This window comes from Lissotriton vulgaris, chromosome 2_1 (assembly GCF_964263255.1).
Source record: "Lissotriton vulgaris chromosome 2_1, aLisVul1.2, whole genome shotgun sequence".
Classification (NCBI taxonomy): domain Eukaryota; kingdom Metazoa; phylum Chordata; class Amphibia; order Caudata; family Salamandridae; genus Lissotriton; species Lissotriton vulgaris.
In genome coordinates, this window is record NC_141687.1 from 686,954,223 (window position 1) to 686,974,664 (window position 20,442).

Sequence of the window (20,442 nt, forward strand, 5' to 3'; positions counted from 1 at the left end):
GTGATAATTGACACGTGAAACAAACAGTGCTTTCCCTACGCACTCTCTAAGGTGTGTCGTAAAGAAAAAGGAGAAGTAAAGTGTTGGCGTACTCACGGACACTTTTGAGTTGCAAAAAAATTCAATGCTACAGGGTTTTCTGAGGCAGTAAACGGGGCTCGGGGAACCCCGTTTACTGCCTCAGACGACCTGCAAATCATCTTCCCTCTTAACACCCCTAACGCAGCTCTCGACTGTCAGGCGGCCATGTTACATATCCAGCAATGGATGAACCTTAATCAGCTCAAGCTGAACCCAGGGAAGACTGAGCTAATTCTCCCTGGCAGTAGCTCCACTCACTGGGGCCCACAGTTTTGGCCTACAGAGCTGGGCTCCCCGCCCATCCCGGCTAAATCGGCAAAGAGCCTGGGGGTTATCATAGACTCAGAGCTCTCCCTCAAGCCTCAGGTTGGTGCAGTCGTATCCTCGTGTATGTCTCAGCTTCGGAGAATCAGGAAAGTTTCCCACCTACTCTCACCTGAAGCCCTGATACAAGTTTTAATCGCCCTTGTGTTCTCCCGCCTGGATTTTTCCAACTCCCTGTATCATGGCCTACCGAAATACCTGCTACATAGGCTGCAAGTCGTGCAGAATCAGGCGGCCCGACTAGCCTTTAAGACCCCGAAGTGGCAGTCTGCAAAACCACTACTCTGTAAACTCCACTGGTTGCCGGTCGAACAGAGAGCTGCATTTAAGATCGGCTGCCTGACCTATAAAGCTGTGACTGGTACGTCCCCCGTCTTTCTGAAGTCCCTAGTGACTCCTTACCGTCCGGCACGCAACCTTCGGTCCTCCCACCGTCAACTTCTGACCGCAGTCCCAATCAAACTCAAAAAATATGGTGGTTGCAGATTTGCTCATCTGGCTCCCAAACTCTGGAACCAGTTGCCGCTATCTTTCAAATCCTCCATGTCTCTGCTGGAATTCAGAAAACTTCTTAAAACCAATCTTTTTACACAGTCTGGCTAGCTCCCCCTCTCTACATCTCTCAGTACCACCCAGTGCCAGGAAACCTATGGTGACAGAGCGCTATACAAGTTCCTCTTAAGATAAGATAAGATAAGAGGAGGCACAGTAAATATCCAATTTGGTAATTGTGTGTCCTCTGCATCAAACCTAAATGTGGTCCCTCGGCGTCCCGGCTGGTCGTTGTCAGTTATGCGGGAAGGGGAAAAATAACGAGTTTATTTTCCTCACTGGATAGCCCACGTCTTGTGTAATCTGCCCCATAATGAACATTCAATCTAGATATTTTTAACGTTTAGCCAACGGAAACTCGGAAACAGGGCAGGATGAAGATTACTATCATCTGTACCTGAATTTTATGAAGCCTGCATGATACTTTGAATGTGGCACTACTCCTGGGGCTGCTCCCCCTTTACATCTCTGAGCTTTGAGAAGCGGTGAAAGCGGCAGTGGGGAAAATGGACCTTGCTACCCGTACGGCGGTTCTACCCTCCGAGGCGTCTGGGCTGAGGCTCACATGTGGTTCCCCGAGAACAGCTCTACCGTCCATTGGTTCCAGGGTGAAATGAATATAATGCCGTGATGCTACGCCTAGCATGCCAAGCCTGACACTCTTATAGTGGCCCGCAGTTACCTTTGGGCGCTCTCCGATACCATCACCCCACACAGTGATCGCTCCTGAAATACTGCCTGTACCTGCCTAAAATGACAGCCGCAACGAACCCTCCTGCGTCTCTCCTGACCTTATCTCACTCCTCCTCTAGCCTCTACCCCTCCCCACTCTACTCTTCTCTACTTTCCTGCTACTGACCTTTGCCCTCACCTGTCCTGGCCCTTATTCCCCACCCTGTTTATCTGTGAATTTTTCCCTCGTCGATTGAGATCTAGCTATTTTGTCTGAGGCCCGATGGAGCTACCTGGTTTAGCTATAGGGGAGACAGTTCGGGGATTCCCTCCTTGGATGTAACCTACCCAGTCGGTCTTTAGACAGACTTCCTTTCGCCTCTCCTGTCATCTCTTCCCGCACCCTTCCTCTATTTATGTCTCTCCTCTCCTCTCTCAATGTACTGAGACTGAACTATTTCGTCCAATGCCCAATGAAGCTACCTGGTTTAGCTATAGGGGAGACAGTTCGGGGATTCCCTCCTTGGACGTCACCCTCCCAGTCAGTCTTTAGACAGACTTCCTTTTGTCTCGCCTGTTGTCTCTTCCCGCATCCTCCCTCTATTTATGTCTCTCCTTCTCTCCTCTCTCAATGTTTTGAGACTGAACTATTTTGTCTGATGCCCGATGGAGCTACCTGGTTTAGCTATAGGGTAGATGGGCCGTGGATTCCCTCCTTGGTCGTCACCTACCCAGTCGGTCTTTAGGCAGACTTCCTTTCGTCTCTCCTTGTTGTCTATTCCCTTATCCTCACTTTCTCACCTACCCTGCCCCCTCCACTATTTTGCTCTCTCCTTTCTCTCCTCCCCTGATGTATTGCCTATGTTTTGATGCATTGAATAATTGTTGATCTTTTTCTGTTACATTGTTGATTCTCATGTAAAGCGCTCTGATACCTTCGGGTCTAGCCAGCACTACATAAAACTCTTTAAAGAAATAAAGAAATAAGTAGGAAAGCTCTCTGATGTGAGGCTTTGCCAAGACTGCAAATGTCTGAGAGTAGATTGAATGGAACTGATGTCTATATAGGCCACTTCAAGATTAGGGGGTGTGGGGAGCACTCCTGCTTTCTCTAAATGATCCATCCGATATTAACATATTCCTCCTTAGCGTGCTGGTCGGATTAGTGCCAAAACCCTGCGACACCTGTTATAAAGCGAATAAAGGGGGCAACATTGCCCCGCCGGCCGCACAATTGCCTGATGCCATCTGGCAATAACTTCATAATTTCACCAATATTTTACCATCATCCATAATTAATCCATTTGTCCAAAAGTTTTCTCATCTTTAACTACAGTCCACACACGGGATCTTTATGCCTTTTTCAGTTTTCTAATGAGAATGCTGTGCCCATCCAGGCCTCTTGCACAAACACGACAGATGCAGGGGTTCTTCAAAAACAGCGTTTATTAAAAAAACCAATGCATTTCGAGCATCAAGTGCTCTTCGTCAGGGTACGCTGGAATCAATACAGAAACACATTCATTAACATCCTTGCAATATTCGGTAGATTACATCATCATGCTTTAATGACACTTGGTACTTAATAACTCCTTTGTGGCTTAACTTTATTTACTTTACGTTAAAAACATCCTGCTTGCAAAACAGTCTGCAAGACCAGTCCCAACTAATTAATTGTCAAAAATGTGTTGACACCAACTTCAAAAGCGTAACATATCATCTCCCCCTAGGTCTGTATTACTACTATCCTGCTGCTCTCGTGGTTACTGCCCAAAAGATTATACTTTCCGATTCCTTATTAACACCTCTTTTTGCATATTTGATTTGCTCTACACTCCCCGTGTTTGCTAACACTTTATTTGAACACGTGCGTCATTATCCATGCGTTCCCATTCCATACATTCTCCTCTATCGACTTTTTGCTTCCTCATCGGCTCCTCTTCTAAACTGATCCCTGCTTCCATTCACACAACACGCAGACGCTCGAACTCACTCACATAAAAACCATAATCATGCTCTCATATTTCCCACCCAAAACGATCCCGCTAACTTCCACTACCACACTGTTCAATGTTCCAACCAAACATACACCCTCCAGTCCTCTTATTACCTAAATCAAATACATCCTCATACCTGTTTCTGGCGTTTTCACCACTCTGTCAGCCCAGTTCGTTTCTCTCAATGACCCAGGTAAACCACCCTTATTTAACTCCCTCCCTCTCTGGGCCCCTCCTTTCAATTAAGTTCTGATTACTTTTTCGCTGTGAGGACGATATAATTAGTGCCTACAAACCCAATCAGGACTGTATTTCCCATAATGCAATACTCGCTCATGTTTGCTACAACGTGATGTTATTTGATATTATCACTTTTTTCGAATAAGGCATTCATCTACATTTGAGCCACAATTTTTCCAAGTAAAGTAGTGTTTTTTGATGTCCATATCCTGATCAACGTTGTCTCCTCCGTGAACCCAGGTCTTTACTCCGTCAGTGTGGAAAGTCTTTTACACTCGTTTTTTTCTGCTCTTCTGTGATATTGTGGGTGCTTCCCCATTTTGGGTTTAAATTTATAATCAAGATTAGGGGGTGTGGGGAGCACTCCTGCTTTCTCTAAATGATCCATCCGATATTAACATATTCCTCCTTAGCGTGCTGGTCGGATTAGTGCCAAAACCCTGCGACACCTGTTATAAAGCGAATAAAGGGGGCAACATTGCCCCGCCGGCCGCACAATTGCTTGATGCCATCTGGCAATAACTTCATAATTTCACCAATATTTTACCATCATCCATAATTAATCCATTTGTCCAAAAGTTTTCTCATCTTTAACTACAGTCCACACACGGGATCTTTATGCCTTTTTCAGTTTTCTAATGAGAATGCTGTGCCCATCCAGGCCTCTTGCACAAACACGACAGATGCAGGGGTTCTTCAAAAACAGCGTATATTAAAAAAACCAATGCATTTTGAAGTTGGTGTCAACACATTTTTGACAATTAATTAGTTGGGACTGGTCTTGCAGACTGTTTTGCAAGCAGGATGTTTTTAACGTAAAGTAAATAAAGTTAAGCCACAAAGGAGTTATTAAGTACCAAGTGTCATTAAAGCATGATGATGTAATCTACCGAATATTGCAAGGATGTTAATGAATGTGTTTCTGTATTGATTCCAGCGTACCCTGACGAAGAGCACTTGATGCTCGAAATGCATTGGTTTTTTTAATAAACGCTGTTTTTGAAGAACCCCTGCATCTGTCGTGTTTGTGCAAGAGGCCTGGATGGGCACAGCATTCTCATTAGAAAACTGAAAAAGGCATAAAGATCCCGTGTGTGGACTGTAGTTAAAGATGAGAAAACTTTTGGACAAATGGATTAATTATGGATGATGGTAAAATATTGGTGAAATTATGAAGTTATTGCCAGATGGCATCAAGCAATTGTGCGGCCGGCGGGGCAATGTTGCCCCCTTTATTCGCTATATAGGCCACTTCTACATAAATATCAAGTACTCAAATGCAGTCAAATTATTATTTAACTACACTTGTATAGTTTCTAAAACAACCACATTTGTCCATCTCCAGAATACATTTTTGTTTTTAAATTAAGCTGCAGTGTTTCTCCATAGCAGTGTTTTTGAATAAAGTAAATATTCCCCTCCCTTCCAAGAACGATATTTCCTACAGATCTTAATTGCTTTTGCTTGTAAATAAGTAGATCCATCAATTGAATTTTAACCACTGGTATCTATTGACAGTAAATAGCCTAATGGTAGACTATCAATTGAGTGGCAATAGTATTTGAGCAGAGTTCTTGCATTAGTGTGAAGAAAACCTGAAGAAAAGTGTGAAGAAAAAGTTAACTAAGAAATCCTGAATGTGTCTTTGTAAAATGTATGTGATATGGTAAAATGTATGTGATATGGTATTCTACATTTCTCTCTTCCACTCCATTTTAAATGTAATACAGATTTTTGTGAGAAGTTGGCCTGGCATATGCTGTCCACTATTCTATTGGGCAATGTGCACCAGTCCAAACTACCCCTTATTGATGGTAGGTTAAATACAGCCTTATAGAAAGCTATCCTAGTGGTAGCTGTGGAGAGCAGCCTTCTGGCTAAGTCTTGAGGGAATGTAAAGCAGCTTGTTTTACCAGTCTATAATCTCTTAAATGACCAAATGAAAGGAGAACCACACGAGGTATATATATAAAATATATGTATTTATTCTAAGCACACTCCTCTAGTCTCTTTATGAGGCTAGAGGCAAAAGTACATCAGTTAAACTTATTTAGCACACAGTAAATTAGCACAGTATACTTTTAGCCCTAGGGGCCTCACAAACCATATACTAAGAAAGTGGTATAAGAACCATGACTGAAATAGATACAAGGCCTAAAGCCCGCAGAACCGCTGGGGCCACCAGGAACCACCCAAGGTAATGACAAAGGGGAAGCGTGCAGTGTCTAAACACCCCAGCGAATCACAATTTAATTTTATGGGGAAAGTTGCGGTTGGAAAATTACAAAGGACACTTAGAAGAGGGCTTGGAGCAACCCCCTTTGGAACTAGGCAGTTCTACAGTCAATACCCACGGGAGCACCAGAGTTCTCGTGTTACCTCACACAGGGAAGCCGGGTGCATAGGTGTCTTTTCATGTCGGGTTTCGTCGTCATTTTCAATGACGAACTGTGAGAAAGTGTTGCAGGCGACCAAGTTGAAAGTGTCCGGATGGATCCAAGACTGTATTGAAGTCGAGAAGAACCGGGAAGCAGAGGGGACAGAGTCTGGGTCACTAGGCAGTGACCAGGAAGACGAGGAGATGATGCCAACCAATGTCAGGTGATTTCAGGTGAAGAAGGTGAAGCTTGACTCTTCAGCCACGACAAGCAGGAGGCGTTGATGACAACCAGGAGCTGAATTCATGCTGTCTCACAAAGGATGTTGAGTGCTGCGGGGTCGGATTCCGGATGGGATCCAACAAGCCTTGGCAACAGCAACCCACGCAGAAAGCAGAGATTGGCTTCGGTGCAGACCAGCAAGGTCTGAGGAAATCACCCTTTGGAGGGGAGTCAGGGCACATTTGGAGCAACCAGGAAAGCCCAAGAAACAGAAGAGTTACTTTGGTGTGGACCGACCAGTCGGCGGACCAGGGATCGCAAACAAGCCTTGAGCAGAAATGCTAGAAGCAGGCCCACGGAACACTTGTGGAGTGTAGGCCCACAATCTTTGGTGCAAATGGTGCTCGGTGCTTGGACTATGAGTAGCCCAATGCCCAATGCACAACTTCAGGAAAGCTCGGGAAGTCGATGCACTTGCAAATGTGCACGGTGTCCAGGAGTTCCGGTCCCACGTCTCTCATGATGGCTGCAGGTCTCAGCTTTGCTGGGATCTCGTGTCGGCCTCGGAGATGTCTGGAAGTCTGTGTCCTGTGTTGCAAATCCATCGGGATCTGGCTGGAGCCTTGGAAATGCAGACCGGTAAGATGTTTCTTTGGTGCCTGTTTGAACAGGGGAGTCACTCCTTGAACCCAAGGGAGATTCTTCCATCTTCTAGTCCAAATAGAATGTGGAAGGTCCAGGATATTTGTTGCAGAGTTTCATCCAGGCTACTCTAAAGTCCTCAGGACTGCGTTCCTATACTTATACTAAGTTTAGGGGTTGGACTTACTCTAGGGACCCACCTGTGGGTGGATCCAGGGAGGGGGTGGTTACACCCCTTTCTCTTTGTCCAGTTTCGCGCCAGAGCAGGGGCTGAGCTCCCCCTGCAACTGGTTTGAAATGGGGGATGCACAGGGACACCAAGTGTGCCCCCAGAACTGTCTGAATAGCATTCACTGAATGCACCCACCCAGCCCTAATAAACTAAAGCCTGTCTGGGGAGGTGGTTACACCTCCCTGTGACAGGAAACCTATTGTCCAGGCCTCCCCTGCCAAAGTTTCGTCCAGCAGCAGGAGGTCAGACTTGTGATGCTGGGGCTCTTTTAAACTATTTCCAGTCAGGTAAGTGTGTACATGTCTTCCCCATCTAGAAGGGTGAAATTCTACCCCTGTCACCAGCGGCAGGGGGGGGGGGGGTAGGATTCCAAAGTGTTTGCCACCAAACACGGCATATTTCCATTTGCATTTACCGCAAGGTTATAATGCACTTAAGAGTATATGGTCTGGCTGCATCACAGAACAGCTACAGAGAATACATTTCGAAAGCTGCAGAGGGGTCTTGCTCATGCATAGGCATAGGCACCCTCTCACACAAAACCAAGCACTCTGCCTTCGGGATTGGTAAGGCCTGCCATAGGAGTGACTTATAGGTCTATATGTGTCAGTGATTAAGGGTAGATAATAGGTAGCCTATATCTTAGTAAGGGGTGCATGCACCACCTTACCCAGGCTGCAGTAGCTGACCTGTGGGGCCATTATAGAAGGCTTCCCAGGGGTGGCATAATACATGCCTCAGCCCGTCGTAGGCCTCTGGGGTACCTATGTCCATGGTACCTAAGGTACCATATACTAGGGACTCGCAAGGGTAACCCAGTAACCAAACTGGAGTGTACCTAATGTACATGAAATCAATTTAGAGAGGAAGTAGCTAGGCGGGGGTGCTGGTTAGCAGGGCCCCAGCCAGACTAAAGTCGAGAAACAGTGAAACAACAGCAAAAAGTGGGGCTAACCATAGTAAGCAGATCCTACTCTCCTACAGTGTTGTTAGAGTTTTTGTGTATTTTATAAATGTGTGCATTATTAACAATGTGCAGAATGTAACTGCACTTTTACATATTTACATGGTGCTGTTGCATTTTAAATGAATTTACTTTGAAGTTAAAGTGTGTTTTTTTTCCGGCTTGTGTTAACTAGGCATCTATTAGGCCCAGACACCATCTTCTTCAAAAGTAATGTCTCCTGCATGTTTACTGTTCATTATTTCTGCAGCACACATTCAAGCAGAGTCATGTTTGATTATTTCCATTGATGTTGTTCTTGTTGTTCTCGAAGAAAACTGTCCAACAAAGACACTGTAAAGTTGCATTTTCAAAGACCGTACTGCATTTGTTCACATACATTTTTTGCTGTTCTTGTAACTAGTTTGTCCTGCAATCTTAGGATAAAATTAGCATGGAGGGGGCAGAATCAATATTCATTTAGTGAAATATTGCTTAGATGATATGGTCATTTTTATAAAATTGTGTTCCGATTTGCTAAAGATCAATTCTTTTGCTCACACCTTGATGATTTAGCAGATTGTTGCTTTTTGATGCGAGAAAACTATGTATAAAATCACAAGTTTGGGGTGAGCCGTAAGGCATTCCTGATTCTTTGGTGCTACTAAAGATGCTGCCAGATTTCTTACTGAGTTTGCCGCTCATTTGGGACTTAGAAATAGTCTGCTTTTCAACATCATCCGGTATTGCTCTATTTGTTGAATGCCTTTACAGTAATGACTTTATGCATTTTCAATTATCAATTTATTAACTGTATACCACACCTTTTAAAATTTTGAATTAAATCTTTTAAATGTCTGTTTCTACTCTAGATCTAAATTAATGAGTCTATCCCTACTTAGGTGACTGTATTATGATACCCTGTAAGGTGCTTTATCTCAGGTACAAATTGCTTCAGGAAATTGAGTTTTAACACCATCTACGATTCATGCACCCTAGATCGTGCTGAGGTAATATAATGGGCTGTACAAATTCAGGGGTTCCCAGCATCCACGGTGTTAACATATTGCAAATTTACCTTCAGTAAAATTCCCTGAGAGTGCAGAGTATACCAGCGAAGGGGGTAAATTAAATCTAAAAGTATCCCCAGTAATACCCCCATTACGAGTTTACCCTATTTTTTAAAAAAAGTAACCCAGATAACCCAAGTCTACAGTTAATTGCTGAAGTAGCAAATACTTCAGATATTGCATCTTTTGGTGAGGCCCGAGTATTGAGTGAAGGAAACATCAGAATTGGTCGAAGGGGTAAGAGGAAGAACAGGATTCAACGTATTCCTAAACGGAAACAGAAAAAATTGCGGTTTCCTCCAGTAAGCGAGGAAGTAAATAGTCTAAAATCTCCTCTAAGTAAAAAGGACACAGGGACTTTGGGGCAACTTAAATTGAATTTGGGTCAAAATACCGGGCAAAATAATGATAACCAGTCGATCTGTTCGAACCTGGTGCTGACTCACCTACAGTGCAAAGAGGGCCAAGAAGAAGGTGGGATACATCACGAGATAATCAGAGACCCAATGTCAGGAAATGTATCTGAAAAATTTCATGAGCCTCCAATAGATCATTATTCAGCTATCGGAGGTGCCCCTTTCCATCCCGGTGGATGGGATACTTTCCCAGCACGGTTTGATTCCGGCCACGGGAAAGGATGGGGTGGGGGACTTGTCCACAGTTGTTAAAAGTAAGGGGGGCAAGTTAGAGAGAGACCCGGTTTTAGGGCAGCCTGGTAATAGGCCAATAAGGATTTCAGGGCCAGGAGTGAGGCAGGTGAGCAGGACCTTGCTTTTTGTTTCTCTGTTTGAAATGGAACCAATGTTATTGAACAGAAGTGCCCTCCTGAAGTTGATACCAGAAATAAAGGCCTTGGGTCCAATAATAAGTAAAGATATAGAGATGGTCTATTTAGACTGGAGGAGCCTTACCCCCCCCCCCCCCCCCCCCCCCCAGTACCTTTTTCATCAGGGATAGTTTCATCAATGGTTATAGCTAATGCGGACTGCTTTAGAAAAAGAGGTATAGATGTGATTGATAGCGCATTCTCTTGCCGAGTTCCATCAGAAAGCTTAGGAACGTTTTATCAGCTGCAAGGGTTTGGGCTCTCTAACAATAGGGATGCAAAAATCCCCATAAACGTTAAAGACATCGAAATAACTGTAGGGAGAAACCTAGGAAACAGAGTAACTAACATTTTAGGCCCTGAAGCCAGAAGGCCTAGTAGCCCTAACATGGAGGATGATATTGCAAAGTGGAGCTGAGTAGCAGGTACCCTGAATAGGTCAAAAACATCTACCATAAAGCCCAAAGTGCGGAGGTAGCCAATCGGGAAACATCCTATCCTGGAATGTGGCGGGGGTAGGAAAAACGAGTTGTAAGCTTAAATCATTATTAGAATTTGACCCCAAAATAATTTGCCTCCAGGAAATGGGGATGGGGAGGAGTTTCAGTTTGAGAATGTTTATGTGTATTGTTGTACAGCAAGAAAATCTGTAAAAGGGCACGCAAGTGGGGGTTTAGCTAGTTTACTTAGCTGTGACATAAGATGGGATCCTGTGATCTATGAGCATCCCTCAAAATGCCGCATCGGAGTAAAGTTGAGGATTGGTGAAGATAACCTAGGGCAAGTAATTTATTTTTTACTGGTAAACGTGTATATTCCCCCAAGGAGAGCGACAAACATATTGGTCGACTCAATCTATTCTTTATGCAAAGGATAAGTAACAATGAAGAATGCTCATGTATAATGATGGTGGGTGATTTTAACGCTAAATTATCCAATAGTGCTGTGATGTCTTTTTCTAACTCGGAACTTGAAGAGGTATGGGCCATCCCAGATTCTGTACTGCCGGCCCATTTAAGATCAGATAAATGAGGTTACTTTTGCAAAATGTTTGAAGTTTAGACCTTGTAACGTTAAACGGTAGATTCCCAGAGGATTCCCCCGCAGCCTATACCTTTAGGTGCATATGGTCACTCTTTAATTGATTATATGGCAGTATCTTTTCAACTATTTAATGTATGTATCCAATTTAAGGTATCTCCCACAAATATTAGTGACCATAGTATTTTAGCTGTACAAATGGACATAGAAATTGAGAAGCCTGAACTTTAGAACCAGAGGAATGAAAAGGTTTCATATAATCGTAATAATGGGCGTACTTGCTGGTCAAATAATTTGCTCCCGAATTTTAAGAGGGTCTTTGAAAATATCGTCTTTACTTCCAGCCAAGAAGCCCCGGTTCAGAGGTTCGAGAGAGTCTTGGCTGCAATTAGAACATTTGGAAGAAAGAAGCAAGACAATAGTTTTACTCCATTAGTAATAATACCATGGGAAATAAAAAAAATTGAATCGGGAAATTAATGGTTTAATTAGAGACCAGTTTAGGAAGCCCACGATACAAAGGCAGAGAGAAATAAGTAGATTGAAACAGATACGGAAAAGGATTGTAGGAGGGCTGAAGACGTAAAATGGGTTAGACTTCGAGAGATGGCTCTATCTGGGGACACAAGGAAGTATTGGGCACCGATAGCAAAATTTTGCGATGGGAGAGAGAAGTCAAAACCTATATTAATCCCAGAAGTAAAATGGTCCACGTATATTTCCCGGCTTTATGCTCCAAATCTCGCAGTGGGACAGAACTAAGAGGTTAGCATTTCCCCAACGGCGGGGAGTTACTATGGTGCACCATCATGTATGGAGATTGAGGGCTACATTAAAGGGGCAAGATATTCCAGTGCAATGGGCCTAGATGATGTACCAGTAGCCATAATAAAACAGGATTGTGAAGAGTGGGCAAAATTTCTGCAGCCATTGTTATAACTATGCGGATATTCCACAATCCTGAAAGGGAACCATATTAGTGCAGCAAGATAAAAAGGGTCGTAAAAATTCTCCTGCCAGTTTTAGACAGATTTCTCTCTTGGATGCAACCGGTAAATTGTTTGCAAAGAGTATTCTCACTCACCTTCAAGAGTGGTCATTTGGAAATAATTTAATCCCTGTGGAATAAACAGGATTTCGTGAGAATAGCAGCACACTGGATAATATCTCTATTTTGCAAACTTTAATTGAAAAATATCCAATAAGTCGGGGTGTGCCGCTATATTCGGCTTTTATAGATTTCTCCACAGCATTCGACCGGGAAGAGCGGGGGAAACTGTGGAGGAAATTGGTTACTATAGGGATACCAGGGAATCTTTTAGGATTAAAAATTGCTCTCCACTCCTCCATTTGGACTCAGGTTTTATTGGGGGGAACACAAGGCCTTTCGAGGAAAATAGTAACCAATAATGGGTTGAAGCGAGGGTGCCTTTTGGCCCCTTCACTTTTTTTTCATTTACATTAATGATTTGCCAAGAAGAGTGGGGCTCAGTAACGGGGATCCCCCTAAATTAGGAAACATAGAGCTAACCTGTCTGTTATATGCAGATGATGCCATAATAATGGATTTGACCCCAATTGGACTGCAAAGACGATTTGCTGAGCTAATTGGGTACACAGAAGAGTATTTCTTAAAAATAAATATTTTAAAGAATAAAGTCATGATTTTTAGCTATCAAGGATGTAAGGTCAGAAAAAATGTTAATTGGTTCTTGGGAAATGAGAAATTGGAAGTAGAAAATGTTATCCATATTTAGGAAAAATATTTACAAACAGGTGCTCAGTTAACAGGCACATGGATCATTGCAAAGGCAAGGCAATCTCACAAGCATTAGCAATTAACCGCCTGTATTCACACTGTGGGAGAAGACATTTCTCACACATTATATCGGTCCATAAAATAAATATCCCACCAACCCTGAACTACGCTAGTGAAACAATAGATGCACAAGAGTGGGATAAATTCGAGAAAGTGGAAGGGCAGATTTGGCGACAAATATGCAATATGAATCGCGCCGCACCGATTGCAGCGCTTAGGCTCGAACTTGGTCTACTTTCCACTTATGTGCTCTCAATGGCCGAGTGTTTAAGATGGTGTAATGCGTTGTTAAATAGCTCTGAGAACCAGCTTCGGCTAGCATTGTACAGAGAAATATTTGTAAATATGAAAGAAAAAAGTGCTATTTTTAGGAATAATTTAAAGGCATTCGCAATGTTTGGTTTAGCTAAGGATGGGGCTGCGGTTCTTTGCAAAAGGGCTTTGAAAACTATAATTAAGAAGACAATCTACGGGGTTTCTCGTGAAAGAAATATTAAAATGTGCTGAGAGAATAGAAATATTGATTGTATTGTGGGGAGCAGTATGGCCAAAAAACCTCAACCTTATGTTTTATGGAACCTTAAACATGGAGTGCACAGAGTGATTCTGTTACTGAGATTGAATTTACTACCTCTAAGAGTTGTAACAGGAGCCTGGGAGGGTATTCCTAGAAAAGAAAGGTATTGTCTTTTATGTAATTTTTGTATACAAGACCTGAATCATGTTTTATTCGTTTGTCACGCATTACAATCAACACGTCGTAGATATCTAAGGAATTGTTTTTTAGAGTATAACATTATCACAGCAGAAGAGGCCCGAAATTGTCTGCTGTACCCCCCATCTGAACTCATGTATTTTAAATTTTTTGGCTTTTTTAAACAATTTTTAAATATATACTAATGTCGTAAGATTCGTCTGAATATGTATGTACTGAGCACTTGCACTTTCTTGTCTCTTCGGTCCTTAAGGCCGATTTACTTTGTTTACAATTAAGCATTTGCACTTTTATAAACGTTTGCTGCTGCTGCTACTTGCTTACTCTCAAGGATCTCAAGCACTTTACTAAATTTGAGTTGCTGCTAAATCATTGTGTACTTCATGAACTTTTTAATACGTATGCACTGAGCATATGTACTTTTTTGGACTCTTTGATCTTAGGCCGTTTTTCTGTGCTTGAAATTAAGCATGTGCACTGTAGTCATTTTTTCCTGCTGCTAGTTACTCATCTTTTAGGATCTTAAGCACCTTAAATCCTTGTGTTGCTGCTAAGCTATTGTAAACTTCTGTACTTTACAATAAGTTTTAATTTGGAATGTTTTATGATAGAAGTAGATTATAACTCTGTATAAGTGTGTAAGACATTCATGTATGGCAATCTGATTACTCAAGGTTAACCCTTCGGGCCCTGGGAAACCTGTAGAACGGCTGTTACTGATTTGCTTATTGGAGTTTTTAGACGAAATGATTTTTTTTTAATCAATTCTTTTTATTTGAACAAAGCATCAGTCAAATGCACAGTACAGAGGATAATTGTCATACCAAAGATAACACATTCGGGAGTACAGGACGCTGGAGCGCACACAATATCAGGAACTTCACAGGGATGGAGGTACATCAAGAACAGCATCCCCGGGCGGCACACAGATCTCTCCTCTATAACTATTCCAAGGTCCCCATATCAATGCCCAGTTTTGAGGGCGTCCTCTCGCCATGAAAACAGTATTTTCCCTAAACATAGTCCAGTCTAAGTTGTTTTCCCAAACCTCCAAGGTGGGGGGCAAAATGATGTTTTTTTTAAGATGTACTTTTTTGTGGAATTCTTTGGAATTCCAAATCATAATAAATACATTGACAGGCGCTTTTATGACATTAAATACATCAAGAAATGTATGCAAAGCAATCACCATCACATTTGCTTTGGCCCTCTGAACCAAATATAAAGATTCCAGTATAAATAGTCTGCTCCTATCTCCAATAATGTTCCGATGATATAAAGTGGCATTGTAATAGATATATCTCTATAGGCAATGACACATTGCTTCTTCAAGACTTTTGGTGGTCATTTCATATTTAGATTTCATACCTGATCTTTATCAGAGATGCTAGATATTGGAAAATAGTTTATCTTATGTAGTATATTTTTAATTGACTCACTTCAAACCAACACAAACGCGACTGTTTACCTTGGTATAAATGTTCAGTCGTCTCCTTTTGCATGCTCATTTGGTAGTTGTTTCAGTGCCAAAGAAATTGTGAGTTTGTAGGAAGAAAATACTAATTAAAATTGCTTTCCTCATAAGGACACTGGACTCAGTGCCCCAATATTATAATCTAAGAATAGTATGCTTCATACAAACTGTACCAACTACAATATGATGTATTCTTTAAAAGGATTGTTGTTACAATTGCATTAATTCTGTTGGTAAGGGAGTGCTTAAAATACCACTGTATTAAGAAAACAAAGTTGCATAAAAAGAAGAAATATTTTTGTATTTATGTAAGGTAAATTTGAAAATCGAACTAAAATTGGTAGATTTCAAGATACTTTTTATTACTTACCAAGAAGGCGCTCAGCAACATATACTGCTAAAAAATCCAGGTCACATGACACATCAAATTCTGTGTCAAAGCGTGAAAAATTCAATAAGATCTGCATTCCATCAGATACTTCTATGGTCCATATACACAATCTGAAATTATAGGTTGCGTTGAATTTATTTGCATTATGTTTACATTGTTGCTGTAAAGAGCATAATTTGGAATGGTTTTCCTTTATACTCACTCGTTGCTTCCATAAAGTTTATCGGGTATACCAGGAAAATCTAATACTCCTTCACTGTTCAGCAAGGCACCATCTGGCACACTGCAGCCCACTGCACGAGGTTACAAAGACCACACAAAACATTAATGATATTTTAGTCAAATCAATTAAGAGAAATATTGAGAAATTTTAACATTAATCAAGAAACGTCACACATCTGTATTGATGTGTAGTAAATAAGACTGACAAGGATGTTAAAAACAGCATTAAAGGATCCATTCAAATAATGTATCTGTGAAATGGAGAAATGATGTCCCATTTTTACAAACATTTATTACACAGTAGTGGTAGACATTGTGTACCTATGGTTACGTCAGGGATTCTACACAAATGCATTTTTGTTTCTTTGAACATCTTATGTGTCGCTTGAAGAATCTGAACAATACATTCCAAAAAAAAGCTCACCCACCTTGGATCCTTCTTGGAATTTTTTTTCTGATTCAACAAGTGGGGGAGGAGGGCAGATAAAAAGGGGGTACCAAATATTGTGATATGCAATGTTAATTGCAATAGGAAAGTTTGCTCTCCCATACAGAAAGAAACGGCTGAATGGATTTGCACCAAATTTAGCAAAAGTTCGAATTTTACAAAGAAAGCATGCTTTATGTCCTTTGGTTTTTTGACTTGGTCCCTGAGGCCTGAAAAAAATTCAAAGGCCCCTACAGGGACTGGGTAGTCAACCCTCAACCGCTGGGCCATTTGGGGTGGGGATCTCAAAAGTCCTTCATGAGATTAAAAGTGGAAAGAAAATTCTCAGAGGATATAGTGAGAATATATGGAGAGGTTGCAAATACTATGAGTAACTTATACATGAAGCACCCATATCGACACAATGGGCTACTATATCTGAGCTCATAATAAGTCGTTGTCCTTATTAAGGGGACCCTTCTTTCTAGCTACTAAGTAAATTGTGAAAAGGAGGGAAATAAACGCCTGGTTTTCAAAAGACTGCAGAAAGGCCCACTTTGCCTTAGTAGAGGAAATTGAAAGGGCATATGGGAGAATATGAAAGCTGCTAGGGCCAATTATAAGAATTAACTGGCATGCAGGAAAAGGTGCCATTTTGCAAGGGCTTTTGAGGCCATTTTCATTTTACTTGTTTTATGGTTGCCAGTTTTAAACCTTTTACTTTAATTTTAATTACTTTACCAGTAGTGGCTACCTGTGGGAGTCCAAACGGGGTTGCTGGACCCCCTTTTGCATTTTAATTTCACTTTTCACTGCTTTAGGTTGCAGTCACAGCACGGTGTTACCACACTGCCTGACATGCACATTCTTTCGATGCCAAACTAAAAATTCAGTGGCTCAGCGGGTCTGCACAGTGGACGCACCACTGTCCCATCAATGGCAAGACCGTGACTGCGCCCATCCACAGCCGGACCACAAACAGTGCCAGCCCCCCTGCTCATTTCACCCCAGTTTCCACTTCTAAGCTCACATACTCAAAGGAGAAACTACTCACTCTACAGACATCCAGTAAGACTCCTTCATGTGTAACTCTGCATCCACAGGCTAATCTAGACAACACTAAATGTCCTTCTTGCTTCTCAGGATCTGTCATTATAAAATCAAAGATATTCCTGCAAGGCACTCAGTGAGCATAAAGAAAGGATAAAATATAAAGCTCTTTGAATGTAAATTAATAAACGCTAGATCCCTGATAAAAAGAATATAGTGTAATTCGATGACTTTATTGATTCCAACAAAATAGACCTAGCTTTCATAAACGAAACTTGGGTGGACCCTTCAGCTGGGCCAGATCTTGCAGCTGCTACTCTGGTAGACTACACCATATACAGATCAGACCATCCAAACGAAAGAGGTGGATGTCTTGCAATTCCATATAATAACCATCCCAGTTCTTCTTTTTCTCCCTATCCCCACAATACAAACTTTGCAGATCTGTCTTTTAAAATCAGACTAAACCATGATAATACTTTCAGTGGCCTTTCTATTTACCGGCCACTGAGTTCGAGATCCTTTTTTTGCTCAGAAACTTAGTCTTAGTCTAGAGTCCAGATTTAACACTCAAACCATACTAATCTAGGTGATTTTAATTTTCAACTTTAGAACTGTTTAAACAAAGACTCAGCAACCTTAATGGAAACCATGTCTAGCCTAGGCTTCAAATTAGATAGTTCTGGGCCCACTCATGTCTCGGGACATACCCTTGAAAGGATTTTCATTGACAAGCCCCTGTTAAAATTTCAAAAGGTCTTACCACTCACATGGTTAGATCATTCTGCAGCAATGTTTAATATCACTCCTACTGAAAAATTGCCTGTCCAAGCACTTTCTCACAAACTCCCAAAAATATGTTCATGGCATAAATTTGATTCAGTTAAGCAACAATTTGCTCTATTGAATCAGACCAACACACACAAAAAATTTAGACCACACAATCGCCAAATATCAATTAGTCCCTGAAAAAAAGCATGACACCATAGATTGAAAGCCACCAAACCCTGGTATTTGGACAAGCTCAAAACGCAAAAACAACTGTGCCATAGACTAGAACGATGACGGAGACAGCATGATACGATACTGAGACAAAAACCTATACAAAAATCAATATTGGAATATAAAATCATGATTTTTAAAGATCAAAACCGCCAATGACTCTGTGTAAGAGCTTTTTAAACGGTTAAATCACTCTCAAATATCTCTGAGAATAGGAACTCCATCTTCAGTCAGTCTTTTTGTAATACACTAGCCTTATTTTTTCAATCCAAAGTCGAAGATCAGCCTTTACAGCAAATCATATATTGGCTCCTTATATTGGCTCCTAACCCATCAGAAGATACCTCCTTTTCCACTGACTAAGAAACTTTACCTGCCTTTTCCCTGCTCAGGTACTTAGACTGGTTACATCTATGAAATATGGGTCCCCTGAATATCCTTGCCCTCCATAAAATCTCTAACAAGCCCCTGAAATAATTTCAGATAATTTAACAAATATCTTCAATGATATGCTTGATACAGGGTGCTTTCCAAAATTCTGGAAAGAGCTTTTATCTTACCTCTAATAAATAAAAAGAATCTCCCATCATCTGACCCGAGCAATTACCGGCCTATATCCCGGCTTCCACTTCCAGCAAAGATCATAGACAAGGTCATACATTAACAATGACAGCCATCTTTAATGTAAACTGTCTTCTAGGTGTTATGCAATTTGACTTTAGAAGCCAACACAACACTGAGGTGGCAATTATTGTTGCATCTGAGAACATAAGAGCTTGTATAGACAGAGGAGAAAACGCTGAGCATTGATATGGCCAATAATAACATCTTGTTTGACCACCTTCATTGACTTGGAATCAGAGGAACAGCCCTTAACATCTTTACATCTTTCTGGTAAGAACAAGAGCAATGCATAGCAATGGATGATTATTAACACATTTTGTTTACCCCTCCATCAAGTGTCCCACAAGGTGCATCGCTTAGCCCACTCTTTTCAATCTATACATTACACCACTGACCAAACTCCTAAAAATCGTTTGGGTTCTCAGTTATTTTCTATGCTGATGACACCCACATTGTGGTCTCGTTCTCAGGCAACCCAGATCACATGGCCATCACATTTCGTCACTGCAAGAAAAGCATTTGCGACTGGATGAATAAAAATAGTTTGAAATGTAACTTAGGAAAGACAAAAATTCTCCTTTTTAGAAATAATACATCGTTTTTGTTCCTCCGCTGGTGGCCCCAGGATATGGGTGCCCTGCCAAAGTCAGTTGAAAAAGTAAGGAACCTAGGCATCATCTTTAACAATAAACTGACTTTTAACAACCATGTCAATCAAATTGCTTCTTCCATTTATCACATCCTAAAAATAATCAGGAACATTTTCAATTTCATCCCTGCTAATCTTTTTAAAAACTGTAGTTACAGGACTAGCCCTGTCGACGCTGCACCACTGCAAAGCTCTTTATATTTTACTATGCAACAAAACCTTGATACAAAACTACAGACACTACAAAATGCTGCAGCTCATCTCCTGTTTGGACTACCTCAATATGAATCAGCAACCTTTTCACTTAGAGAGTTACACTGGCTACCCATAAGAAAACAATGTTGCCTTTAAGGTGCTGTGCATTGCCTTTAATGTAGAAAAAAGGGGGAGGCCTGGATATCTTTCAATTTTTTATGCCACTTATTATCAGCAGAGATGAAAAGAACAACGGGGCATATTATCAAGATAGGGCCTTACATTATCGCCGCTTTTATCGGCAGGAAACTGCCGACAAAGCGGCGGTAATGGGCTTGATTGTATGCTCTATTAATTCCAATCGAAGCCCATGTTACATGTCTTCACATCTAACATGGACTTCGATTGGAATTCATAGAACATATTATCAAGCCCATTATCGCTGCTTTATCGGCAGTTTCCTGCCGATAAAAGCGGCGATAATATAAGGCCCTTTCTTGATAATATGCCCCAACATTCCATGTCTTATTAAACCTTTTTTTCCTTTTTAGATAACTTTTCTTGTATTTATGTACATTCATAAATGTGTGAATAGGAACACCTTCTATTCATTCCAGAGACATACAAAAATCGCACATACGTTTGGAACAATTT

At 41.4% G+C, this 20,442-nt stretch overlaps 1 protein-coding gene across 2 annotated transcripts in view; it reads right to left on the minus strand.

Moving 5' to 3' along the window:
* Positions 1 to 20,442, minus strand: part of OVCH2 (ovochymase 2) — a 1,017,769-nt gene that overhangs the window by 392,341 nt on the left and 604,986 nt on the right. For both annotated transcript variants that reach the window (XM_086955909.1, XM_086955910.1), the window contains exons 9-10: positions 15,822 to 15,912; positions 15,599 to 15,729 (exon numbers count right to left, since the gene is read on the minus strand). In XM_086955909.1, the coding sequence (XP_086812035.1) occupies positions 15,599 to 15,729; positions 15,822 to 15,912 (222 nt within the window). The remainder of the gene's footprint in view (positions 1 to 15,598; positions 15,730 to 15,821; positions 15,913 to 20,442) is intronic.